General features: G+C 36.6%; 5 protein-coding genes across 24 annotated transcripts; 3 read left to right on the top strand and 2 right to left on the bottom strand.

Annotated features, from left to right (window-relative positions):
- The first annotated feature begins 205 nt into the window (after nucleotides 1-205).
- On the top strand, nucleotides 206-3,451 carry LOC124180445. Of its 4 annotated transcripts, none has more exons than XM_046565957.1 (8): nucleotides 206-355; nucleotides 940-1,124; nucleotides 1,500-1,534; nucleotides 1,743-1,778; nucleotides 1,882-2,081; nucleotides 2,210-2,339; nucleotides 2,707-2,859; nucleotides 3,107-3,451. In XM_046565957.1, the coding sequence occupies exons 3-8, from the start codon at nucleotides 1,501-1,503 to the stop codon at nucleotides 3,388-3,390; spliced, it is 837 nt and encodes a 278-aa protein (XP_046421913.1). In that variant the 5' UTR covers nucleotides 206-355; nucleotides 940-1,124; nucleotide 1,500; the 3' UTR covers nucleotides 3,391-3,451. The 4 variants fall into 4 exon arrangements, with proteins under 4 accessions (XP_046421913.1, XP_046421911.1, XP_046421912.1 ...); XM_046565955.1 differs by having other exon boundaries at nucleotides 1,474-1,534; XM_046565956.1 differs by lacking the exon at nucleotides 940-1,124 and having other exon boundaries at nucleotides 239-355; nucleotides 1,474-1,534.
- LOC124180444 lies at nucleotides 1,213-12,814 on the top strand. 3 transcript variants are annotated; one of them, XM_046565953.1, is made up of 7 exons: nucleotides 1,213-1,325; nucleotides 9,812-9,872; nucleotides 10,007-10,042; nucleotides 10,798-11,000; nucleotides 11,082-11,235; nucleotides 11,596-11,748; nucleotides 11,851-12,814. In XM_046565953.1, exons 2-7 carry the CDS (start codon nucleotides 9,839-9,841, stop codon nucleotides 12,123-12,125), a joined length of 855 nt encoding a protein of 284 aa, XP_046421909.1. In that variant the 5' UTR covers nucleotides 1,213-1,325; nucleotides 9,812-9,838; the 3' UTR covers nucleotides 12,126-12,814. The 3 variants fall into 3 exon arrangements, with proteins under 3 accessions (XP_046421909.1, XP_046421908.1, XP_046421910.1); XM_046565952.1 differs by lacking the exon at nucleotides 1,213-1,325 and adding an exon at nucleotides 1,352-1,436 and having other exon boundaries at nucleotides 9,775-9,872; XM_046565954.1 differs by lacking the exon at nucleotides 1,213-1,325 and adding an exon at nucleotides 9,705-9,708.
- Nucleotides 6,542-8,210, top strand: LOC124180447. 2 transcript variants are annotated; one of them, XM_046565959.1, is made up of 6 exons: nucleotides 6,542-6,666; nucleotides 6,795-6,830; nucleotides 6,941-7,143; nucleotides 7,249-7,378; nucleotides 7,611-7,763; nucleotides 7,868-8,210. In XM_046565959.1, exons 1-6 carry the CDS (start codon nucleotides 6,633-6,635, stop codon nucleotides 8,143-8,145), a joined length of 834 nt encoding a protein of 277 aa, XP_046421915.1. In that variant the 5' UTR covers nucleotides 6,542-6,632; the 3' UTR covers nucleotides 8,146-8,210. The 2 variants fall into 2 exon arrangements, with proteins under 2 accessions (XP_046421915.1, XP_046421917.1); XM_046565961.1 differs by having other exon boundaries at nucleotides 6,548-6,566.
- Nucleotides 12,529-17,261, bottom strand: LOC124180435 (rab GTPase-binding effector protein 1). 4 transcript variants are annotated; one of them, XM_046565934.1, is made up of 10 exons: nucleotides 16,549-16,766; nucleotides 15,902-16,009; nucleotides 15,365-15,807; nucleotides 14,621-15,123; nucleotides 14,095-14,376; nucleotides 13,770-13,989; nucleotides 13,555-13,665; nucleotides 13,243-13,468; nucleotides 12,997-13,069; nucleotides 12,529-12,899 (listed from the first exon to the last, which is right to left on the bottom strand). In XM_046565934.1, the coding sequence occupies exons 1-8, from the start codon at nucleotides 16,622-16,624 to the stop codon at nucleotides 13,301-13,303; spliced, it is 1,911 nt and encodes a 636-aa protein (XP_046421890.1). In that variant the 5' UTR covers nucleotides 16,625-16,766; the 3' UTR covers nucleotides 12,529-12,899; nucleotides 12,997-13,069; nucleotides 13,243-13,300. The 4 variants fall into 4 exon arrangements, with proteins under 4 accessions (XP_046421890.1, XP_046421892.1, XP_046421893.1 ...); XM_046565936.1 differs by lacking the exon at nucleotides 16,549-16,766 and adding an exon at nucleotides 16,814-17,261 and having other exon boundaries at nucleotides 12,811-13,069; XM_046565937.1 differs by having other exon boundaries at nucleotides 12,811-13,069; nucleotides 13,243-13,396; nucleotides 16,549-16,771.
- A 1,254-nt stretch (nucleotides 17,262-18,515) lies between these two features.
- LOC124179832 (annexin B11-like) lies at nucleotides 18,516-24,784 on the bottom strand. Of its 11 annotated transcripts, XR_006870157.1 has the most exons (10): nucleotides 24,207-24,782; nucleotides 23,167-23,209; nucleotides 21,836-22,441; nucleotides 21,379-21,555; nucleotides 21,087-21,291; nucleotides 20,809-20,961; nucleotides 20,556-20,729; nucleotides 20,253-20,434; nucleotides 19,995-20,112; nucleotides 18,516-19,182 (listed from the first exon to the last, which is right to left on the bottom strand). XR_006870157.1 is itself a non-coding variant. In XM_046564622.1 (9 exons), exons 2-9 carry the CDS (start codon nucleotides 23,182-23,184, stop codon nucleotides 20,062-20,064), a joined length of 1,566 nt encoding a protein of 521 aa, XP_046420578.1. In that variant the 5' UTR covers nucleotides 23,185-23,209; nucleotides 24,207-24,781; the 3' UTR covers nucleotides 18,516-20,061. The 11 variants fall into 11 exon arrangements, 10 of the variants coding, with proteins under 10 accessions (XP_046420578.1, XP_046420579.1, XP_046420583.1 ...); XM_046564622.1 differs by having other exon boundaries at nucleotides 18,516-20,112; nucleotides 24,207-24,781; XM_046564623.1 differs by having other exon boundaries at nucleotides 18,516-20,112; nucleotides 24,211-24,781.
- Nucleotides 24,785-25,585: the final 801 nt, after the last annotated feature.

Genomic DNA, 25,585 nt, shown 5'->3' with positions numbered 1-25,585 from the left:
ATGTTTCGACGTGGAAGCGTGACGACAATATTTGCAACGGCGCACGGCGTTTACATAAACGACGAAATGATCAACGAATTCCGCATAAACCTTGAAAGGCGACAAATATATTACCCTGGAAGTTATATATTTTCCAATAAACGACCCGGCGATGCACGAATTAATAATAAAACTTCGAGGGTGGTAAATGTGTTTCGAAGCGTGAAAACAGTATCTTGAAAAGATAACGAGCAAAAGGTGGAAGCACGCAATATATAATTCTGAGACTTATGACGATGCGAGACTGAAACGGAACAACTTTGGCTGAACAGTCGATTTTTGCATGTGCTGAATTTCCTGTAATTCAATTGGTTACGTAAGTATAGAACATCTTTCGACCGCCGAATGTACCTATTATCAATTATTTGAGGGTGTAAGAAATTTTAACATTAATCTTGCGTCACGTAGAGGAAAATTCCAGGGACAGGATAAATGTTTTTGTTTTAGAAGCGGGTGTGAACTAAACCTGCTTCTCGACATTGGTTTTGGTCCTGATTATAAAAACAGTGATATAATTTTTTTCAAAAATCAGACATCCGTAGGTAGGTTCAAATGTTTTCATTTCGATTAAGAATGTTTCAAATTTTTTGTAATGATGGAGTTACAGAAATTTGCAGCTCACCTGCAGTATGAAAATTTCCTCTTTTTTGCTGATAGCCGCCGGTAAATAATTCTCATTCCTGAACCCGGCAGTATCAATTGTCTTTTATCTCATCTCGATTATATTCATATGTGAATGAACTTTTTTTGGAGCTACCCAAGGCATGATTTCCGCAAAGCTAAATAAAAAATGTTGAGATCAAATCATAGAAGAATATACGATTTCGATTATTGAAATACATCTCTGCGCACGAGAGTTGAGGACGATATCATTTTCAATCAAAGAATCGTTTGTTTCAGCGGCCACTGCATCTGCTATGGAGTGGACCGATTTTCGTGCTAACGAATCGTCTCATTCAAATACAATACGAATGATACATTTATTGTTGTTTTCGTTCAAGCTATGTATTCTCAACCAAAAGTGAATCTCGTCAAAAACATTGAATACTTTATGATACGATAAAAATCGGCAGAAATTAACCACAGTAAAGACGATAAAATAATTAAATCTAACTAATACCAATACCCCAAAGTTATCAATAAATTGTTTCAACAAAACATTGTTGAACAAATTTTTAGGGCATTTCTTTTTTAAGCGACAGAACGAATAGTTTCGTAAATACAGCCTGCACAAATTTTGGAAGACGTTAATTTCACAATAATGAGAGAATTCTAATAAAATTTATGCGTGTTCAAAAAATTCAACGAAATTAATTTCATTTCACAAATTTCTTAAGCAACGTTTGGTTTGAACGATTTATCGAATACTTTCTGGCAGTGTTGTTATTCAAATCTAATTTTGTTATCGCGTTGATAAAGCTAGTTCTTTTTCAGAGTTGCATTAATTTTCCGTTTGTCAGCATGAAGGTTGTTGCGGTACTGTTACTTATCGCCGGTAAGTTCTCAGCCTTAAAGTTTATTATTAATAGCACATTATCGAATATGAAATACGGATAAGTGAGCAAGCCTTTTTTATCGCAATTTATGATATTTCATATGAGAATTTCAAATTACAATTACTCAAATATATCTCTATGCATGTGGGTAGACAACGTATTTATCGTTGAAGAAACTAATTTGTTCCTCGTCATTAATTGTTTCAGCCGTGGCATCAGCTATCGAGTGGACCGATCTTCGTGGTAATTAATCATCTACAATCAGGATGCGAATGACATAGTTTTTGTTTTTTCTGCCTATTTCTTCTTAAGATTTAACCGCCTCTTCGTTATTACAAAATTTCAGTGAAATGGAAATTTTGGTTGCTCGACCCATTCCACTGGTCGAGTTATTATCAGATGCCACGCACAAAAGCTGATGCCATTTCCAATGACTGGGTTGAAGTGTCTGGTCTCAGTTCCTTGGATTTGACTGGGTATTGCCTGGATGGTGACGGTCGCGTTTGTCTTTATTATGATTCCTACGGGAACGTTGCCGCTATTCATGTAATCATTAATTGCGTGCTATCATGCGTAAAATTAGCCGAATGGCTGAATGCTGTACAGAAATTACGTAGGACCATACGGTTGATGAAATCGGAGAAATGTAGATGTGTACTGTTTATTTTTTTTAGGCCGGTATGCTCGTGAGCGATGTTGCAGATATGCAAAGTATATACAACATGTCGGTGTTCAACCAATATGAGATAAAAACGATATTCGAAGAAGAGTACTGGACTAGTACTCTCTTATTCATATCCCCTGGTTAGTGGTTATATTTTCATTTAGTGCAAGTATAAATATATACACACAATTGAATTATAAATTTTTTTCCGTTACGAATTTATCGTACCAGTCAGATTCTACTTTTTGTAAGAGAATGTTGGTTCATAAAATGGGGACGAAATACCTTCATGAAATCAATCAACTTTCTTTTTATCAATTGACGGTTTAATTATTTACAATATTTCATAGTTTTCGTTTCATTCGTAGAAATTTGTCGCAGCAGTGAAATTCGATGTGAAAAATTTACCGAGACTGGATGATCAATGCGGCAAATAGTTTCTTTGATTTGTCATTTTCGATGCATTCAATAAAGCGCATTCGTATCTAATTGTCATTATCTTTTCAGACGATATTGCAGCTGGTGGTCGCGACGAAACGAATGATCTCACCGGCACTGAAGGAATATGGTTCGTAACCACGGACGGATATATAACAATTCCCAGGAATGTATCAGATTGGGATTCTGCATGGACGAAAGAAAACTGCATTCCTGAAATGGGTAATGCATAATTGGTCCACGAATATTTTTAAATATTAATAAGTGTCAAATACCGATAACAATTTATGTATAACTATTGGTAACTTGTGATAAATGATCCAACAAGTAGAAGGTTATATTAATAATACTCAAATGGAATTCAAAGGCGCCAATGAATCTGTGTGACATGGACGGATATTGTTCCAATCTGACACGAGTATTCGCGACTATAAACATCAATTGATAAGTTATTTTATACGTATTTCAGGCACTCACTATTACTACGCGATGAATACATCGACCGAGTGTACAGCCTTCCAGCCTTGGTTCTTGTTGGAACAAGATGGCGAGCTGAGCGGTGTCGGACTACAGGGATTCGGATCAACGACTTACAAAAGCCGAAACTGGTATGAGGAGGTTCCAGCTCCAGCCGCCGCTATCAGGCCCACAATCCCGACGACCTCAGATTGTGTCGTAGAATGGGCTGCCGAATACGGTGTAATTTCAATGCACATTTACTTCACTTCCAAACCATGGGAATACTGGTGCTAGTTGCAGAAATCCAGGTGCAAAAATGCTTCTGGCTGAATAAAATTGTATGATTATTGTGAAACAATTACATTTCATCTTTTAATTTATATCTTTCGTTAAACTTGCAAAAATTCGACTTCCTCCATGTGTCGACACTTTTTCAGACGGTATTTGGGTATGATAAATGGTACACGACGCTGATCAAAAAATACCATATTTTATATCTATCGAAGTACGTATAACCTGCAACTTATACGTTAATTGTCATCATAATGGCAACATGCACTTACTTCATTCCGTATATTTATTTATTCACCGTATTTTTCTATTCCATTACTTCGTTCACCGTATAATTGGAGTTACAGAAGCTAACAAATTGAAAACGACGCGCTAACGTTTCTATTATTTTACTTTTCTCTTATTGATTTCGACTATACTCCCAGTCATTTACGTAATTTCAAACTATTACTGTACCTATTCTACATCAGCACCGACTTTTAGGTTGTTTATTATCCGTGGTTGCTATACCGCTATAATGATTTCAACTGACCGTTTTGCGAAGTTCGTTTAATTATTTTTAGTTATCCAATTTTTTGTACTAATTTCCTGAAAATCATACTTGTTTCGCTTCTCTTGAGGTATTCACAAGGTTTGATTTGTGAGATGGGTATAAGTGCTGATTGGACGCCTCGGTGGTTATTCAACTACTTTGAAAGCTAACATTGAGAAAACGTATACGTTTCGACAATTATGTGCCGATCGAATATCATGGATGAAACCTGCAGTTTATTATCCAACAGTTGAATTATGGTAATCGTAGTGTGAGAAATATGAGATAACAAATGCGGCTCGATTCTACAGAAATCACTTCTACATTGCAAATTTTTTACAGAATATGTTCTACCTACTCGTTTGTACACGAATCTTTTTTACGGAATATTGTTTTCATACAGAAAGGAATTCGAGATTCACATCAGAAATAATTCTGCATGAATTATTCCACAGGAGAATTGTAGTACAGAATAATTTACTACGGAAAAAAAATTGCTCCGTTGTTTTGAAACAGAAAATAATACGATCAATAGAAACTATACTTACGTAGATTGCAGATATATTTCACGAATACTCACGCACTCTGGAATATTTATCCCCGAGCGTTGAGCGCCAGCTCGGAACCGCTGCGCTTGCTCTCAGGATCAAAAAGTATCAAGTCACCGTGCAAAAGACGCGGTCAGATTTGAAAACTTGATAGTTCGTAAAAAAAAAAAGAAAGTCAACTGAAAAGCTACATGATCAGCAGATGAAGGGTGCTTAATTTTTTTATGTACGGTTTATAGAATCGACACGCAAAATGCACGTCCAATTCCCATAATTAATCTATATGTAATCAGACGTGACCGATAAATCAATACTGTTTTGATTGTTTAATACTTAGCATAAGCCCAAATTTAGCTGGATTCGAATGGCAGATGGAGATTTACATATTAGTAGACGATAGACAATGAATCGCTGTAAGTTTTGAGTAATTTGGAGCTTACAAATTTTGTCAATTATTTCATTATACTGCGGTAATATCAGTTGTAAAGCACCTCAAAAATTGGTTCGAGAAACTTATTTCGCGTCAGAAGGCGCTATTACTTCAGGGAAATAAAAACGCGATCGTGAACTATCGCAGGCTCCTCTCTGACTAATACTCACTGTATCGATAATTCTTTTTGTTGCGGGTGGTGCTAGTCGTCGATTATTCTGATTATGGTAAATAAAATTAGAAGAAAAAGACTTTTTGTGTTATAGTTGAAATAGAGACAAATGTTTGGAAATATCGGATTTTCCATGGCAGGTGAAAAAGTAAACCAAAGGAAGATTCTGTTCTTATTCACAGCTAATCTAATTTCCGCAAAAAGTAACGGTTTACGGATATTCGTCAGAAATTTGCAGTCATGTGCGGCGACTCGTCACTCTAAGGGTGAACTGATCTCTCACGCTTCAGTTTTCATCTTGATCGCTTCGATTGCTGGTGGCGCCCTCTGCACGCGAAACACATTTATTGCGCATTTTCCACAGTTTAATAGTGTATGTACGCGAGTTCATTCTTCCGGCATATCCATCGAGGTAACCCCACGCTTTGAATGCGAGTACTTGAGTGACACGGGCTTCTTTGCGTTCTGTCTTTCAGATCCGCCTGTTGCACCTTGCGTTCACTCCTTGCCTCCGAGCTTTTTTACTTGAACCAAGCAAGTATTCATTCACCTCCCTCAGGGGCGCGACCCCTGCCGTCTCGGAAGTGAATTCTTTTCATTTCCCAGGTTACTTCGATCGATAATTAACTCGTTTTCAGGACCGTTCTCGTACCGTGGTGTGAACAACAGTCGCAGTTGGAAAATGTCCTCATAACATCAGAGCCTGGTTGTCGGCGCCATTTTATCGCCAGATAACCTAAATTTTTAATGCCTAATGGAGGCAAATCGTAATTCTTGGGATTTCAAATTACTCATGTCACATAAATTAATGCGACATAATTAATAATATACCTATTCTACCATTAACACGTGAAAAACATGGTCACCAGTCAGCTGTTAACCTGGTTGCACTAGTTAGATTTTCTTTCACCAGATGGCAGATTGCAAAGTGACTCGAACGAACGGTTGTGGCAATGTTAGATCGAAGGTGATAAGATTTAAAAAATGAATAATCTTGTCCCACGGGTCGAATCACAATACAGTTGACAACATTTATAAATATTATCATCTATTATTTCCTAAGCCAAGCTCGTATCTAAAAAATGTAGAGCAGCGTGTTGTATGCAATTTTCACATTTGAACATTATATATCTCAACGTTGGCCTTAACATAAAACCCTCATTTTACGATGTCACGTACAGAAGCCGAGAGAAATAAACACCTGCAAGAAATTTCAAATTCAAACTGCAATAAAGATAATTCTGCTGAACGAATACAGCAAACGTGCAAACAGGAAACACGAACAGATTACAAACATACAAGTCCTTATTTTCAGAATAGGGGATAACGTTTTTAACCAATCGTCTCGCGCTGGAATATCTAAATATCCTAATCACTATGCATAATCAGCGGCTTTTCCCACGATTAATCAGGTGAGCAGCTTCAGCCAACCACCATACAACCTCCTGCCACCGATTTTGAACAGGAAGTTCGGAAAAGATCAAGATTAAAACTTCGGTATACATAAGAACTCGTAAAGTATAATTCACCCCAGATTCAATATCATTGAAGCAGTTTGCCAGAATGAAGACTTTCGCTCTTCTGTTACTGATCACCGGTAAGTTCTCATCCCCAAATAATACTGTATGTCAATTCGGCTCATACACCACTGCTGATGTAACGTGTTCGTGCGAATAAATATAAATTTCAAGAACAAACTAATTTCTTTCTCATTGGTTGTTTCAGCTGTATCATCTGCTATCGAATGGGCCGATCTTCGTGGTATAATTATCAATCATCTACAGTCAGAATGCAAATGACAATTACTCTTTTCTAGTCTACTTTTTGATCTTGAATGTACCCAATTCTTCGATATCATAACTAAATTTCAGTGACATCGACATACTTAGGGTCGGACCCTTTACACAAAAAGAGCTACTTCCAGATGCCTCGTACAAAATCTGATGCCATTAACGAGAGTTGGGTCGAAGTAACAGGTTTGACTTCCCTGAATTTGACTGTGTATTGCTACGAAGAAGGCGACGGTCGCGTATGTCTTGAATACGATTCTTACGGGAACATTGCTGGTATACAGGTGATTATTGTTTACGTTTATCGCGTCGTATCGTCGAAGTCGTACAGATATTTGGTACTTGATAAAATTGAACATGTACAGGGAAGGCACCATTTGATTTTTCAGGTTGCCGTACTCTGCAGTGACGTCGAAAATGTACAAAGTATTTACAACCGGTCGAATTTAAACCAGTATCAGATCAAAACGATATTTGATGAACAGTATTGGACCAGTACAGTCTATTTCATATCCCCGGGTTAGTCGCTAAATTATCTACCACCGTACAATTACGATATTGTTGTAGAATTGTTGCGAAATATCTCAGCAATTTTTTGGTCGTTCTTCGATATTTTTAAATATTCGGTAGCGATTGGATTCGACTTTAAAAAAATATTCCGGTCGAGCTGATCGAGGTAATGGTTTGTCTAATCTATCGTTCCATATGTTGCCAATTAAACTTCGGTATCTAATTATGATTCTCTGCTCAGAGACTATCGCAGCTAGTGGTCGCAGCGAAATGAACGGTCTTACCGGGACTGAAGGAATCTGGATCGGGACAACCGATGGATTTATAGAAATTCCCAGAAATGTATCGGAATGGGATTCTGCATGGATGAAGGAAGGCTGTTATTCTGCAGAGGGTAATCTTCAATTGATCTCAACATTGTGACCGTGTTCGTTGTGTTTATTGAGAGTTTTTATGCAACAATGGTATTTAATTACAATTTTCCATGTACCTCTGCAGGCATCCACTATGAGTACGCTATGAACAGTTCCATGGAATGTACGGACTTGCAGCCTTGGTTTTTAATGGAACAAGGAGGCGAGTTGAGTGGTTTCGGATTCCAGGGATTCGGTAATACGACTTACAAAAATCGTGACTGGTACGAACACTTTGCACCAAATTATTTTAGAGAGGTGATACCGACAACTCCGCAGTGCGTCATCGATTTGGGTAACGAGTATGGTTTCAACAGTATGCATGCATTCATGACTCCAAAATCATGGACATACGTTTGCTGACAGCTAGAGTGTAGGACGTGCGCTGATTGTACCGTGAATAAAATACCTCAAATTTTATGAATCGGATATTTGTGTTTAAAATTTTTATCGTACCCTCTACCAGAAACCAAAACTACACACAAATGCTGCATCGAACAAATGATTCGTGTTATCAACACTTGCCTGACAGCGTCGAAGAAAAAAATTCGAATAAATTGAGAATAATAATCTTTCGATATTTACATAACTTATCCGTCTCTTCGATAATCATAGGATTCACTTTTGTCAAAATCTCACAACTATAGAAAATTCTGTGCCGATTGAATAGTTTCGATGAAGTCTGCAATTATCATTCAGCAATTGAATTGTATATTCATTAGAAACAAAGTCACCGTTTCATTACACATACAATACTTCATTGAATATTCAACAAGCACGTAGTTTTTTCGAAGAGCTCACTCCATTTTGAAATATATATATGTTTTACGACTTATTAATCTAAATTACACACAAAAAAAAATATACACATATATACACGTGCATATAATAAAGAAAACCCCAAAAAGGCAATAAGGGCAATCATGTAAATGAACGAACGAAACTGAACAAACACGTACGAGGCTAAATCATACTCGGATCGCTAGCGATAAGTTTACATTATATATTTATGTATATATATATCTTACTTTTACACATGATATATGCATTTTATACGAATAATCACGATTTTACCATATACACGATAGGAAATAATAGTTCAAACGATTTTATCAGCTGGTTATACATTCTGTTTTCATTTTTCTTGTTCTTTTATTAAACATCGAGACGGAGATATGGTGAATGTGATATACAAAATTATTTATTTTTCTAATTTATTTATTGGTATTGTAACAGAAGAAGGGCATTCCGTCGCAATACTTCGCGTTTTTGTACATTCCACGAAGCACACGTGAATAAATGAATTTTAGTGTTCATCAGACTGTTGTGATCGAAACGACGGCTCGTTGGCAATTTTCTGAATTGCTGTGTGAAATGATTGGAATAGACAGTTTATGTGTATAAACGATAATGAACCCAATTCGATCCTTTCACCCTAGAAATTATTGCTGTGTATCGCGCCGTATGCGGCGTGCCGCGCGATAATTTTGATTTTCGTGAAAATATTCTCAGCGATTGTGAGTGTTTGGGTTTTTAGTTTTTCAACGATTATTTTCCCACGATAAAGGATCTTTCATAAGACATTCTATCGAATTCCCCGATAGCGAACGAATGCATATGAAGATAATTTTGATTCTAAGTTTAGAGGAAAACACCTGGAAAGTACTTATTTATTAGTCGGAATTGTGAATGTTTCGACGTGGAAGCGTGACGACAATATTTGCAACGGCGCACGGCGTTTACATAAACGACGAAATGATCGACGAATTCCGCATAAACCTTGGAAGGCGACAAATATATTACCCTGGAAGTTATATATTTTCCAATAAACGACGCGGCGATGCACGAATTAATAATAAAACTTCGAGGGTGGTAAATGTGTTTCGAAGCGTGAAAACAGTATCTTAAAAAGATAACGAGCAAAAGGTGGAAGCACACAATATATAATTCTGAGACTTGTGACGATACGAGACTGAAACGGAACAACTTTGTTTTTCTTACCGCGTTGATAAAGCTAATTCTTTTTCAGAGTTGCATTAATTTTCCGTTTGTCAGCATGAAGGTTGTTGCGGTACTGTTACTTATCGCCGGTAAGTTCTCGTCCCTAAATAATTATACTGTACATCAGTTCGTCAAATACATACCTGCAGACATGACATATTCTTACGGATAGATGAAATCTTCGAGAAAAAACTAACAATTTGTTTCTCATTGCTTGTTTCAGCTACGGCATCTGCTATCGAGTGGTCCGATCTTCTCGGTATAATTACACTGGAGTTGAAAATTTTCGCGATAAAATGCTAAATGAATAAGTTGGCGTGTTTCCGACGTATGTTGGTGAACTGAATCCAATGGCGTTGCCTGTTTTTTCCGTGACGTCAGAATATTGAGGTATTTCCTTCCAAAAATGGGCTTTTGATTGGAAATCGCACTTTTTAACTCGCACTATCTTTCAAACCGATTCATCAAGTACGTTGAGGAAAATTTATGATTTGTGCTGTGACCGATAATATGATAAACCATTTTTCGAACAAATCTCATGACGCTTGCGTACAGCCGTAAAAATATATTTTAAACCCGTGAATTTTACATTTTTCACGTTTGTCAAGATGTGCATATTCTTTCCTGTCTTGAAAGTTTTATTCAAAATAATTTCAATGTGTCAAGAGCATTTCCATCCGACTCGAATCACAGCTCAAGTGGTATATTTTGACAAGAGGAACCCAAATTTTCAACCCCAGCATCATGGGGCGGCTTGGAAGATAATACGGGTCAGAAAGTGCCATTGAAATTGCCATTTTTGCGATAGAAAAAACGGACCAACATCGAATTCAGCGCACCAAAATACGTCGAAGATACAACAACTAGTTAAAATAACATTTTCTGGCAAAAATTTTTTATCCCACAATTACTAATCACCTACAATCAGCATGCAAATGACACTTATTTTTTTCTTGTCTACTTCTCGATTTTGCGTGCAATCAACTTTTCAATACTTACGCAACTAAATTTTAGTGAAATGGAGCCGCTCGGGGGAGGACCCTTCACACGCAAACAGCTTCTTCCAGATGCCTCGTACAAAATCTGATGCTATTAACGAGAGTTGGGTCGAAGTAACAGGTTTGACTTCCTTGAATTTGACTGTGTATTGCTACGAAGAAGGCGACGGTCGCGTATGTCTTAAATACGATTCTTACGGGAACATTGCTGGTATACAGGTAATTATTGTTTACGTTTATCGCGTCGTATCATCGAAGTCGTACAGATATTTGGTACTTGATAAAATTGAACATGTACAGGGAAGGCACCATTTGATTTTTCAGGTTGCCGTACTCTGCAGTGACGTCGAAAATGTACAAAGTATTTACAACCGGTCGAATTTAAACCAGTATCAGATCAAAACGATATTTGATGAACAGTATTGGACCAGTACTGTCTACTTCATATCCCCGGGTTAGTGGTTAAATTATCTTTCACCATACAATTACGATATTCTTGTAGAAATATTGCCAGTGAAAAATTTCTTCCTTCGAAAAGCTTCGTAAACGACAGTTTCTCCATTTTCTGGATAACAATGTGGAAAGAAATTTAGTGTGAACATTTGGAAAATATACAAAGATGTTTTTACTTCGTGACGCCAAACGTGGGAGCAATTTTTTCATCATGTTCGGCTATTTTCAAATACCAGGTAGTGATTGGATTCAATATGAAAAAAAATTTCTGAACCAGGTGATCGGGGCGATAATTTCTTCAGCTAATAGTTTTGTACGTTGCCGACGGAACCTCCGTTGTCAATTATCGCTACTTTTTCAGAGACTATCGCAGCTGGTGGTCGCAGCGAAATGAACGGTCTTACCGGGACTGAAGGAATCTGGATCGGGACAACCGATGGATTTATAGAAATTCCCAGAAATGTATCGGAATGGGATTCTGCATGGACGAAAGAAGTCTGTATGTCTGAGCAGGGTAATTTTCCATTGATCTCACTATTGTGATTTTGTTCCTTCTGGCTACTGAGAGTTTGTTTCTAACAATAGTAATTAACTACGATTTTCGTGCATATCTCAGGTACACACTATGAGTACGCTATGAACAGATCCATGGAATGTACAAACATGCAGCCTTGGTTTTTGTTAGAACAAGAAGGAGAGTTAAGCGGTTTCGGATTCCAGGGATTCGGTAATACGACTTACAAAAATCGTAACTGGTACGAGACAATTACACCGCGTTTTCTCAGAGACACAATTCCAACAATTCCACAGTGCGTCATCGATTGGGGTGAAGAATACGGTTTTATTCTCATGCATGTATTGTTGACTCCTACGCCATACGTTTGTCCATAGCAGGCTTCACAGTGCTGAAGATAGAAATTTGAGGGGAAATACAGGAAAGCTTTGTGAAAATAAGAGGGAGGGGGGTATTAGGACATTTTTTTATAGTACTGACCAAATAGAGCAAGATTAGATAAACACAGGAGTGTCCGATATTTTGGTCGTTTTGGAATTTTTTCGATTACACATGGAAAATATTGTTCATATTGTGGAAATTTTTTTTTTTTTTATCATCAAGTAAACTGGACTGGAAAAGTCGACTAATGCTTAAGAACAATGTTTATATTTCCAGCTAAATGTAGGAACAAAATAATTTGGGCTGAGTGCAAGTATTCTGTAGATAACACTACTCAATTAAACCGTAAAAATGTTGGCTCGCAAAATATAAATTCGATGAATTTTTTTCGTTCCTATGTTAAGTTGGAAGTATAAACATTGTTCTTAAACATCAAGTTGATTTTTTCTGTCCATTCTCATTCGTGAGGAAAAGTAACTGACTGGCAAAAATTAGGGGGATTTTACGGGGAAATTGAATGCTTTAGGGTACATTTAGGGGAGATATTCAGTTTTAAAATGCTTATAAGGAAACGAAAAAGAATAGGGAAATTCGAGACCGACCGTGTAGCCTGTGATAGCAACATCGTATGACGTGTAAGGATTCTTCGTAAATAAAATATGTACTTAATTCTTGATGAAATAGATATTTGTGTCTCAACTTTTAATTACCTCCTATTAGACTTGTACGAAATCATCTCAGCTTTTCAAAACCAAAACTGTATACGAATGCTGCATCAAACAAATGATTTATTTTATCAACATTTACGTGACAGCATTGAAGGATAAAATTCGAATAAGTTAAAAATAATAATCTATCGATATTTACATAATTTATCCGCTTCGTCGATAATCATAGAATTCACTTTTACCTAACGTTTGTCCCATGGCTCTAATGATCTCTGAAAAATAAATGAGTGAGTAAGCATCGCTGTATATACACGAACAGCTTTCAATCAGATATAAGGACCAAAAAATTATTGAAAAAAATGTATTAATTGTATTCTATTTTTCGTAGACACAGTTTTACGGTCATAATGAATGTAAGAAATTTGTCTAGTATCGATAAACATACCTAAATCAGATATTGCACATCTCGCCAAGTTTTCCCAGATATATATTTGCCGACATATTCATTCTGGTAAATGCGGTGCTTCTTGGCTAAAGTAGGGAGCCGTATCTCTAACTAGTAATGTATGGCACACATCGCAAACTCTCGAAGGTCGCTGCTTGGGTCCACTGTTTACAACGTGCGACAGACAAGTTGAACAAAATATATGACCGCAATGACGGCAATGCATCTATTCGAAGAAAAGTAATTGTATGTAGACGAGAAATACAAACACTGTTGACGTTGTAATGCTAACGGAAACAAATTCGCACTCACCTTTCTTCTTGTAACTGTGAACCCCGTTCGACAATTAGGACACTCGTCAACATCCTCGTCGTGCTGCCATCTCACTTCACTTCCTGCCTCTCTGATCTTTTCCAGTTGAACCTGTGATTTCGAACAATTTCACACAAATGTAAAATAATCAAATGATTGAGTCCGAAGATAAATTGATATTATATTTTTTTGATTTGATTTATCCAATTTTGCACCTGTAAAGATTGTGATAATCTAACAAAGTCTTTTTGTACTTCTTCGCTAGTATCTAATTCCTGTTGAAGACTGGTTAGCCTTTGACGAAGTTCAGCAACAGCTAATTCTATCTTTTGTTTTTCCGTTGTTGTATTTTCCAACTGCTGTTGAAGTCTATTCAACTTCTCTTCTTTTTCATTCAAAGCTTGATGATCATGTTTGTAATTCTCTACTTGGACTCTGTAAAAATAGTTTATAAATTAGCACTTGAAAGATATTTCGCGCCACTGAAGCGGATAATTATGAAATCCAACAATTTTTTTCAAACGACAATAAAACACTTACTTAAGCTGCCTAATTTCCTCAACCAAAGTAGATTCCGATTGTTGATGCGCACGATTATCGTGATCTAATTGGTCTTGAAGGAGGGTCACCTCGTAACGTAAAGTTTCCTCTTTTTCCTGCGCAACTTCTTGCGCGACTTTTGCTGCTATCAAGTCTTCGTGCATTTTTAAAAGTGTGACATGTAACTCTTCAACGTTATTTGGCATATTAATTGTCTCACTTTGGAGCTGCATGGAATTCTTACTATGCTTACCAACCAAATTTTCATTTTCTTTCTGCAGCCTGAAAGTTTTTTTTTTTTTTTTTTCTAAGTATAGGAAAAAATACCAATTTGTTTGAACTTGTAAAAGTTTGAACAATGTGAAACGTTGAGAAATGTCCGTGAAAATAAATTTATTTATTCTACAACCGTTATTAAAAATCATTGTTTCCAAAAATGCGATATTTCATGTATTGTGACAGTTTTTCAAGTTTCTCAAAACCTGAATCTAGATGAATGAAGCGAAATTTGTGCAGTTCAACTTACGCATTGAGATGCCTTTGTAGCTCTTCTCTTCCATGAATCAATCTACTTAGTTCATCGGTAACGCCTTGATGCATCTGTGCTAACGTTTGCTTCAAGTCGGCCAGGGCTTGCTGGGAGGATTGTGAAACGGAGGTGAGTTCTGCAACTTTAATTTTGTGTTCTTCTTTTTTTTCATTCCACTTTTCCTCCATTTCTTTACGAAATTCTACCTCCTTGACTAAATCTTCCTTTTGGACTTCTAACAAGTGATCAGCATCTGCCAATCGTTTTTCAAATTCTTTTTCCGCTGCCTGCATTTTCACCAATTGTGCCTCATAATTAGCGCACATATCACAACTGGCTTCCGCAGCAGATCCTGATTCCGTTTGAAATTTTTTTTGCGAATTAATTTCTATATGTTTTTGCAGCTCGTCATCTGTCGATCTTAGTTTTTCCTTCAATGCTTTAATCTCCTCTTCCAAAGGTCCTACCAGCGAACGCAAAACTTCTGCATCTTCTTGGGCCTGTAGAACCGTAGGACAAGTTTTTTCTTTACAATCAAACTGCGTATTGTGCATTGTTAAAGTAATAAAATAAGAAATCTCAAATCATGAACACCTCCTTGGACAAGAATTCAAAAATAGAAAGGGACGATTGAGTTCGAAGAAAATGAAAGAATAATATCGTTAATGGTTACTTAATACACATTAAGATATTATTATAAAATCTCACAATCACACTAATAGGGTCTAAAAGCTTACGTACATATTTGTTTACCTTCCTCAAGCTCTCTTCGATATTATCAGGGCCCAAAGACAATGAATCAGCTCCTAATTGAGAGACAACTTTTCTAGCTAAAGTTTTAGTCACAGTTGACAAAGATATTTGAGGTCCGTCCGCAGATTCGCGAGTTGTCTGCGATCGGAGCAGCGCATTTTCTGCTTCAAGTTTACGAAACGCAGATTGCAACTTTCGCAACTCGTCTCCAAGTTGATTACGTGAACACGAGGACTCTTCTACTGTCTCTTGAATCAGCTGCTCCAAAGTGGCTATTTCTTCTTGCGCCTTGCGCTTTTCGACAAGAATGTCATTTTCCACCTTAAGGTCAGCCACCGTCAGCTGACTCTTAGCTTCATCGAGATCATTCTGTAATCTATGTATCTCTTCTTGCAAGGCGATCTTTTCTTCGTGCTGCCTTTTGAGTTCATCTGTGAATGAGTAGCAGATGGTTAAATGGTGAGTTATTTTGTTGCAGTTAGAAAAAAATTAAGTGAAAACACCGAACAACCTTTGGCACATTACCTTCTTTCTGGAGAAAAAGTTCCTTCATTTTTGCTCTTTGACTATTAAATTCCTTTAGTATCGTTGCATTCTCAGTCTCAAACTTCTTTAATTTAATCAGTAGATCATCTAAACGAACAAAGCCACTCGCTTATTAACATTTACAATCTACCAACCAAATTTGATTTTTTATTATAATATCCGTCAAAGTATAGTCAAAAAAAATTGAGCACCCAAAACATGATTGAAAACAGCACAGAGGTTGCAAATGCAGTTGGCTAAACTAAATTCAAGTAAAACGACACCACTTTAATAAATAAACATGATCAACAATCCATAATTCACAAATCAAAACAATTCAGCTATTCACAATTGCAGAAAGTTTGTGCGTATTTCTGTTGATATTCATATGTTATGTCAGCAAAATAAAACAATATGCAATACATCCATGGAGTCTCTGAAAAACCAAAGTTTTTTCAATCATTCTTCATTTTGCTTGCACAAACATTCCTGATTCAAGCACGCTGACTTTAAAATTATACGTTAAAGTCTGTTCTGCCAGTGACTAGGGTTAATCAACAAGCTAGTTGAAAACTCTGCGTTGGCCAACATTTGGAGAATACGTTCACAAAAAAAACTGAGCTATGATTCATTAAAATTTTAAAAACCTTCTGCTTTTAGCGACGTTAAGTCTTTTAAGTTGTTATTATAACCAAGCTCTGTGAGTTTATTCATACATTTCATTAATTATTTTTGCTTTATCAAAGAGATATTTTTTCTTTAAGTTTCGTGTTATACATTCCAATTCCAGGGGGTCGCATTGACGTTGGAGGGAGTTACTAGCTCATTGTCATTTTTTACCAAGAATTTCTCGTCGTTAGTAGGGTTGCAGTAGCATAACCTAGATTCAGAGGAAAATCTGAAATAACATACCTCGATCCTCCGTTACAGCACAACCGTCCTTCGTCTCGTTTTCCATTATTAACGATATCAGCTGTCACTTTATTATATCGACTAAAAATGCTCAAATATTTCTACCCTGCCGGGCCTTTAACTTTTTTTCAAACTAATTTGACAAGTGCGTACAACAAGCACGCAGATAGCACAAAGTAGCAGGCATTCATTCATCAGTCGTCAAGTGATCGTGTCGAACATTTTTCATAAATCACTCCGCAGACAACTAATTGACGCACGATGTTTCCGATATTTGTCAATCGCTGTGATTAATCAAACTGCAGGCTCACGTTCACGCAGCTCGTAGTTATTATTGGTAAAGGATAAATCACGGATTACTTGTACACCGCCCAAATTGTACACATTAGTCCGCATCGTCCAGCTGTAGACACGATTACACACAATTACACGCTCATACTAAACCTATAATCCAGCTTACATACACACATATATGTAATACTGCATACACAGCGCACTGGCAGTCCCAAAAAGTCCGCCGTTCCTTGTCCCGCGTTCATCGTCTTCGTTCCAATTCCATCAGCCTAGAAATTCGACATTCGAAACGTATAATTCGAAACTTCGAATCGGTTAAATTTATTTCGTTAGAGGAAGGAAAAATGTACAGAAGTTGTCTGTTCCTGTAATTTTAAATGCAACGACGAGTAGTAAATATTTTTTGCAACGACAGTTCGAAAAATTTACACAAAATAATGCCGTCATTCCGAATAAAGAAACATTCTCCGTCACTACCAAGGTGATTGTGAGTGTAAATCGTTAATCATTAATTCGCTAGGTGCAAGTCGGTTAAACAATAGCCCATCTAACACAAAACTGAAGTTTGACTATCAGACGTTTGAGGGAAGAAGTCTTATGACGCGACTTTTCACGTCTATGAGACGTCCGAAGTCAGAAAATACGTCATTTCGACATAAGAACTCATTTAGGCGTACAAATTCGCGGTACATGACTTCCATGAGACGTCTATACGAGATTTCTAGGTAAATTTTCCAGAAACGCGCTGACGCACGTTCGTCACAGATTTTGTAAACACCTTGTTTCGCGATCAAATGAACTTATTACAAATTACATCTAAATGTCGGTGATTCCTCGAGTAATTTTTAATGGAATATAATGTTATTCTACGATTTCCACAAGAATATAAAATTTACTCAGTAATTCAAAATGAATTAAACATTTAATTTTTTTAATAGATTTGTAAAAAAAAAACGAGAATTCTATTGTTTTTGAATTCATCTGTAATGGGACTTTGTGTCCGTAAAATTGATAAATAAATAAATAAAGTTAGTAACGTTGCAGTAACGATACATGTATACGAATAATCGCGTTACATCGTACATTGAAGATTATCTGAAATTTCGTAAACCATGATAAACAAAACATACTCATATATTTTTAATGTCATTTCCTTGAAAATCGTTAAAAAATAGCACAGTAATAATTTTTTTTGTGTGACACTTCGTTGCGTTAACATTACTTCAGATTTACACGAGACGTCGATGGTGGGCTAATTGTCACGCTGCAGCATGAGTAAGTACATGGCATTTAAATTACTGCAGTTTACTCTTGATTTTGAGATTTTTGAATTGGTCAATGATCAAACAAACAGCGAGTAATACTTGACACATTATTTCGTACGTCAAGTACACTGATAATCAAGACATTTTTACATTTCGATTTCAATTTATTATCAGCAATAGAAGAACAATACATGATACAAGATGAGTATAATCGCATGGTACAACTAACAGTTTCTCTGGGCAACAGCAAGGAATTTAGCAAAAAGGGAAAACGGCTTTATAAAAATATATAGCTTTATAGGCACTGGAAGCGCAAACTCTCAATTAACGTATATATTATTCGTCGGCAGAGTGATGTGGTAAAATTAGAAAAATTGGTGTATTCACGAATCGTGTAACAGGTAGCAATCTTTCTAAAACATATTGTGCAATATATATGCCTGCTTGGATATTCATAGTGTAGTATACAGTTAACTACACAGTTATATTTTAACATTTATACAGATATAGATATTTATGTTATAATGTATAACATCATCCCAATAATAGCAACATTTGAACGGATATATCAATAAAATTTCTATTTCCAAGGCAATACGTCGAACACGAGTAAAATAGTTTTACACAAATATTTGTAAATGTTTATATAAATATAACAAGCATAATCAGATCTATGTCTTTTTTTTTTTTTTGATTATTTGTTTTTTCTTTTGCAAGTATTTCGATCGTCTGTCACAATTCGACACTATATTATTCTCAATTTTGGCACAGCAACACTTTTAGATTACATGACAAGCATTTTGTTCTGATCTAGAATAACAAAAGTGTTATATCAACATTAGATTCGACATACAATACATTCCAAATAGCTGAACAATTATGCTTATGTTCAGTAAAAATACATCGTAGAATAGTTTTATTAGAGAAAAGGATCAATGTAAGATAAAAAGAACTCCAGTACAGTACTTGCAGTAGATTCAATATTACTTTTCATTACCTTTGGTGATGTGAAGAAAGTATTGGTTTCGGTAAGAAATCATTTATCCTAATTTCAACGAATCTTTACGTTTTCGAACCGCTAGAATCCGAAAAACAAGTTTTTCGAAAAATGTCGGTCTGGATGCCGGTCTGTCGGTCAGTCCGACAAACTTCCGCGATAATCTCGGCGACGGCTGGATGATAAAAATTTGAAACTTACAGGATTTTACGACGAAATGATGGGCATGAAAAATATTCTATGACTTACCGTCTACCATATACTGTTTCCGTCTTATTACATGTTTTTTCCAATTTATATATTTATTTTTTTTTTTTTAATTTTTAAATATTTTGTTTTTTGGAAAATTTTCTTTCACACTTTTTCATTTGGCTGCCAAGTCCTATTTGTTTCAGATTTTTCACTTGGCTGTTTTCGAGATCATCAGGAAAATTTGTCGGACAGACCGACTGACTCTTCTCATTTCACGTTGATGTAAAGTATCACGAAAAAACAGTTTATTCGGCTTGTTGTTTAGTAACCGAAAGATCAGTAATTTAGATTTCGGATGTGAATGAAGAAATTCATAAAATGACAATCGTATTATCTTTTGAAGACAAATATCTGCATTACTGCATGTACTTACTTAAAACGTGAAGCAAGGTGACACGTGATTTTATAAGAAAAAAAATTTGGTCGGCCCTCTCTAAGCTCTAAGAAATCAGAGCGAGAAGACATTTCTTGTAGTCCCCTGAACAGTCATCCTAAAATAAGTAACAACGATTATTTAGATGATATTTAAATTGACACATAGTTATCACGTAGTTTATCAATTAAACGTTCGGATCAGAAAGTTTGGGAACAGCTTAGATTAGGATATTTTTTAACTGATTTTTCAACTAACCGATATAAATTGTTCAAGAGTTTGATTATACTCCCGAGAGAATTCTCTCTTGATATCCCCCATATCAATTTCAGAGCGAGTGACGACCAGTCGAATCAGTCGATCGTCTTCAGTTCCAGCTCCTCTCATGCTCTTGTACAATTGTTTCGCAAAGAAAGCAGGGCGATTTTTGACGCATCTGACTGTAACGATGAAGAAAATCTTGTTACATGCTGACGTACGCATATACTAGTAACAGCCAGGCAACGCCGCAAAATAAAAACAGCAAGTCTGTCAAAGTAGAAAGAGAGAATAACATATTACCGATTGTGAGGAGACCATCTTCAATGTCTCCAGAGAATTCGCTTTTTATGGCATTTTCAATTTCATGAGATGCTATACGTTCGTACTCCGCAAATATTTGCTGCAATTGTGGGATACTTCTTGACACCAGAATTTGGTTGAAGACTGATTCATCAGTTCCGAATTGTGCAACTCCTGCGAACACGTAATCAGAGTTATTAAATAGATTTTGAACTTACGTTTACTGGAAAATTCAATGCAAATCGGTACAAACCAGCATTAAACAGTGCTTGAGCGTCGCGTTGCGCTCCAGCCGGGTCTACGAAATTTGACTCATCTCGATTGGCACAGCAAAGGGATGTCATAAGGCGTTTGAAACATCCTGAAGTTTCTGACCTCAGACGGTCTTCCAAAGATTGCCCATATACTGCATGAAACAATGGTTGCATAAACTGACTATTAGTATAGGAATTTTGCTTCAAATGTAAATGGCTTTACTCAATTGATTTTATAATTAGCAAAGCGGCAGTCCTTTGGAAAAAACGAACTTACAGGATTGATACGTTTGCTTGATGACACGTAATTCTTGATTGGTCATAGTGCACAGAACCTCGATCAAAACACACTCATCTGTACCCATGCCGGACATAGCATTATGTAGCTCCTTAGCATAAAATTCTGCAATCGGCGTCATCATAGCAACAACCAGATTTTCAAAATTGCCAGATAATTCAGACTTCAAGTCCTTAATCAGATCCTGAAATATTAATTACTTATCAGAATACTCTAATATTACACAATTTGGTTGACATGATATTAGGGTTGAAGATATCATAATTTTCACCTTGCCGTAGAGTGTTTTAAACTGTATGGCAATTTCTTGACGCTGGCGGTTTGTCCGATTCGCAAGGATATTAATGATGGTTTTCTCGTCAGTTCCCCATCCTTTCATTGCCTTTCTCAACGCTCCTGCATCAGCACTTGCATCGAAGCCAGGATAAGTCACTACAGTCGGGGATAGCTGAGAAAGAATATTACGGATCAAAATTGTATTGATTCATTCGTGGGATTAGAATAGTTGGATAATAAAGAGTTGGAATTTTATATTTAGAAGGCGACAAAGGTATAGTTGAGAATGAAATATAGCCATAAAGATGCATCCTATTCAATCAAATCTATACATACACAGCAAACATTCACTTTTTTAGACTAATTCAAGCTTTCAATTGCATGTATATCTAAACTGCACACTGCTGACAGAAAAATACATGTTTTAAAGCACCAAAAAATATTTATCTTACTTTAGACTGAGCCTGCCCCTGATGTGGGACTGGAGCTCCATGCTGAGGAGGAAATGAGGTCGCACTAGCATGCTGTGCGTGCGCAGGCGCGATTCCCTGGCCGCCAGGATTATAGGCACCTGGATAGGGACCCGAACCTTGTGCGTGAGGGCTAGCATTACTTGGGAACGTAGTTGCAGTATTCTGAGGAAAAGGAGGAGTGGAATCGTTTGTATCAAAAGGAACAAAGCGACCAGGATACTGGGCAGCATTTACCGGCTGAGCCGGATGGCTGGGATACGGAACCGAATTTCCTGGGTAAGGATTGTTGGCGGGTGGAGCATAAGTGCCAGGTGGAGCGTTCTGTTGCATCCCGTAATGCTGGGGTTGCGGAACTTGCTGCTCATGTCCGGCGTGCTGAGAATAAGGCATCGAGGAATGCTGTTGATTAGGTGGATAAGGAGTAGAAGGATAGGCCGAAAATGGCTGTGGCATTCCAGGGTAAGCCTGCTGTCCAGTTGGAGGAGGATAGCCTGCACCGGGATTCATGGGATAAGGTGAGGTCCCTGGGGCACCTGGCGGACCCCCCATGGCGTTTGGGGGCATTTGGCCCGGGTACTGCGGTCCCTTGATAACAGATAAAGATAAGATAAGTTCAGGCAAAAGTTGTGCAAAGGCATGAGAGAACACTGATAACTTTCACCGAACTATCGGACCTTGAAATTGACTTATGTTCGTAGAACTTGAAAGGGAAGTATATTTGTTTTTTGAAATAAATGTCTCGAATAATTTTCGAACAAAGTAAATCCTACGTATTTACTGTCTGGTGAAATTGGCATCGTACGATAGTTGACTGTGGCTTGAGTACATATTGAAAATTCCACGAGTTTTCCTAATTTTCCTTAAAGCGATTGGAAGGCTACAATTATTCTACGAATTTTTTGGTATTAATATAGCTTAGGGTTTCTTAGAATAAGTAATTAGGAAGGATTGACCAATCGATGAAGGTAATTACGGAAATGTGAAAGGCAGGATAAATTATTACAAAGATGCAGGGGACTTGATTCGATGTAACTTGAGTCAGGTGATCGAATGATTGAGTGGAATTAACAATCAAATTTCCTTATCAGTTTTAGCCTGTTGCATGATAAAAAAAAGTAAATCAAGAAGAAAATGTGAATGGGAATTTTTAGAAAATATTGCTGCCAGCTATGTTAAGTTCAAATTACTTGCAAGACAAATGAAAGTATATTCATGCCGAATAAAAAGATAGATAGAAACTTCAACTTCTGATAATCGACATAATCAAAGATATGCATTAGAAACGATGAAGAAGATTTCAAAATACGTACTTGATATCCGTAGCTCATTGTTTCGGAGGAATTAAAAATCGATCTGAAAATACAAACAACTATATTTTTTATTTGTTATTAATTCTAGGCTATTGTAATTTATTGCTTTTGGATCATTGTTGGATTACATTTTGTTAAAAAATAATTTCGGTAGCTCAGAATATCTTTAGAACATCTGTTACCAAACGACTAAATTTTTTCCAATAATAAGAAACGGTTCAAGATTTGATATTCGACTACAATGGCAAAAGAAGAAAAAGCTACTTTGCTATGCTTGACATTTTTCGAAATACAAAACAGTGTCACGTGTTAATCGCTTATGCAGGTAACAAAAGAATCTTGCGAACCTGTACTGGGATAAGTTTGTGTGTCAGTACGGACGCAGCACCAAAATATACTCAATTCTACGAGCTTAATTAAGTCTTGTGTCATTACACGCAATGCGCAACTGAGGCAAATGTATTTCTTCTGGAAAGCTAGCTGTCGCCGCCCACAGAACTGTTGACGATTTACATAATTTGATAACGAAACCAGGAAACCGGGAATTTATTTCTCCGAAAAATACGCTTCGGACGTTCCCAGTATTGTGACTAAGGTTAAAGCAAAGTCGACTATATGCATGCATATACCGCATTTATGTACTACATACATACGTGCATATAACGGTATATAGTAGTAACAGCGACGAACGTCCAACACTTCAAGATGTCAACTGCTGATAATACTGGCTTGTAACGCTTGTAACGTACAAAATATAAGTTTTTGCCGGATGTTTGCGGTCGAACCCGCCGGACGGGTTATAATTAATCTTTTTATTTTTGACTTTTTGACTTTTTATAATTAATCTAATTCGACCACCGAGTCAACGATTTTCAAACACGCACTGAAAAATCTTTCGCGTAGGAAACCTAATGATTCAAATTCATTTCCAGCTGATCTGACCGTTGCAATCGATAATAGAAAGAATATTAACGTTGAAACTAGTACTTAGTTGATACGTAAATGTAAGTAAAATACTGATTGTTGTCACATCTACTTACCTACTGTAGAAGCTCTCTGGTAGAAGTACGAAGGAAAATGCGGCTCTTTGCTGGCGGTTCTGTTGACACGGTTCTGGCTTGGGTTCTAACACGCCTGGACTGAATTATTCAGTCTGAAATGCACTGAGCTTCAAACGAAATTTAGTAGGTATCAACGTTTTCCTGGTAGAGGTCGCTGCCATTGATCTGAATCGTGGTGGAAAATTCGACCATGGTATGAATGACCTTTGAACTAATTGGGGGAAGTTTAGCCGCCGTAGGGTCGTGCTACTCTTCGGTATACCTTGTCAATCGTTGCTGACATAACCTCAAATTTTTCATCCGTTCCTTGCTTCGCCGTGAAGCGTCATTAGCCCTATCTCTCTCGCACCCATATGAGTTTCAGATCACCCTATAGTGCAAATAAAGAAACATGACCTGAAAATTTTCCACCACGTTTTTTACTCTCCCCTTAGATCGTTCATTTTCTAAGCTTTATATTTATTTTTATCTTCTTTCAAAATGAGTCCTTATCCAATACCCCATTCAAATTTCACATCTAAACCAGACAACGCAATTGCAGAGCTACCAAGCAGCCAAAAGTTTGGTTCCACCAAAACTTCCACATTCTACGTAACGGTACATACATAGCGTTTTCACAAGGATAGTACCAGATAACACGAGCAGAAAACGTGATTATTCTGGTCCAATTGTCTTCATATTAAATGATTTAGGGCGACACACTACACAGTATACAACTCGTAGGGTGATGTAAAATTGCTACATAAGACGAAGGGTATTAAAATAAATTTTATACTGCCAAGTTTCGATTTATTTACCAAGCGGGAAAGTCCAGTTTATAAAAATATGATAATAATTCGTAAATAATTTACACCGTACAAAAGCATACTCATTCAAGTGTCTCATGTTTGAGGAAACAGCTGAGCACAGCGAAGTCTATAACAGATTAAAAATATTCTGTAGTGTTTTGTGTAATACCACAAAACCGTCAATGTAAAATTGAACTGCTATATTTTTCCAACCATTTTACACCTATTCTTAATATCAAAGTACATAATCTAATATTCAACATAATTGTTTTTATAATTTAAATTGTTCAAAGGAATATTTAATTTATTCGTAGTTTTCGGATAATAACGTTGTTTAACACAAAAGATATATTTCTGTACCAATTAATACAGCTAATACTTCAATGCAGAATTAAAATCTGATTTATGAATTCAAATTATGAAAATCCTCAACATTACTTTGATAATTATTGTGAAATGGCACTTGGTTCAACCCATGGAATTTGACAAAGTACACAGGATGATCTATGATTGCAAGAAAATGGTTGATCAATACCACATGTATTGATTGTAGACTCACTAAAGAAATGG

This window comes from Neodiprion fabricii, chromosome 4 (assembly GCF_021155785.1).
Source record: "Neodiprion fabricii isolate iyNeoFabr1 chromosome 4, iyNeoFabr1.1, whole genome shotgun sequence".
Lineage (NCBI taxonomy): Eukaryota > Metazoa > Arthropoda > Insecta > Hymenoptera > Diprionidae > Neodiprion > Neodiprion fabricii.
The sequence above is the reverse complement of the archived record's forward strand: the minus strand, read 5'-3'. Positions and strand labels throughout refer to the sequence as shown.

What these genes read in the sequence shown, in the direction of transcription:
- LOC124180445 (XM_046565957.1), top strand. Translation starts at nt 1,501, where the DNA reads ATGAAGGTTGTTGCGGTACTGTTACTTATCGCCG. An exon ending in GGTACTGTTACTTATCGCCG is followed by an intron (nt 1,535 to 1,742) that starts GTAAGTTCTCAG and finishes TAATTGTTTCAG; the next exon opens with CCGTGGCATCAGCTATCGAG. An exon ending in AAACTGCATTCCTGAAATGG is followed by an intron (nt 2,860 to 3,106) that starts GTAATGCATAAT and finishes TACGTATTTCAG; the next exon opens with GCACTCACTATTACTACGCG.
- LOC124180447 (XM_046565959.1), top strand. Translation starts at nt 6,633, where the DNA reads ATGAAGACTTTCGCTCTTCTGTTACTGATCACCG. An exon ending in TCTTCTGTTACTGATCACCG is followed by an intron (nt 6,667 to 6,794) that starts GTAAGTTCTCAT and finishes TGGTTGTTTCAG; the next exon opens with CTGTATCATCTGCTATCGAA. An exon ending in GGAACATTGCTGGTATACAG is followed by an intron (nt 7,144 to 7,248) that starts GTGATTATTGTT and finishes TTGATTTTTCAG; the next exon opens with GTTGCCGTACTCTGCAGTGA.
- LOC124180444 (XM_046565953.1), top strand. Translation starts at nt 9,839, where the DNA reads ATGAAGGTTGTTGCGGTACTGTTACTTATCGCCG. An exon ending in GGTACTGTTACTTATCGCCG is followed by an intron (nt 9,873 to 10,006) that starts GTAAGTTCTCGT and finishes TGCTTGTTTCAG; the next exon opens with CTACGGCATCTGCTATCGAG. An exon ending in CGAGTGGTCCGATCTTCTCG is followed by an intron (nt 10,043 to 10,797) that starts GTATAATTACAC and finishes ACTAAATTTTAG; the next exon opens with TGAAATGGAGCCGCTCGGGG.
- LOC124180435 (XM_046565934.1), bottom strand. Translation starts at nt 16,624, where the DNA reads ATGAAATGTATGAATAAACTCACAGAGCTTGGTTATAATAACAACTTA. An exon ending in AACGTCGCTAAAAGCAGAAG is followed by an intron (nt 16,010 to 16,548) that starts GTTTTTAAAATT and finishes TTGTTCGTTTAG; the next exon opens with ATGATCTACTGATTAAATTA. An exon ending in CTACAAAGGCATCTCAATGC is followed by an intron (nt 14,377 to 14,620) that starts GTAAGTTGAACT and finishes AAAAACTTTCAG; the next exon opens with GCTGCAGAAAGAAAATGAAA.
- LOC124179832 (XM_046564622.1), bottom strand. An exon ending in CAAGCAAACGTATCAATCCT is followed by an intron (nt 20,962 to 21,086) that starts GTAAGTTCGTTT and finishes TGTTTCATGCAG; the next exon opens with TATATGGGCAATCTTTGGAA. An exon ending in TCAAGCACTGTTTAATGCTG is followed by an intron (nt 20,730 to 20,808) that starts GTTTGTACCGAT and finishes ACGTGTTCGCAG; the next exon opens with GAGTTGCACAATTCGGAACT.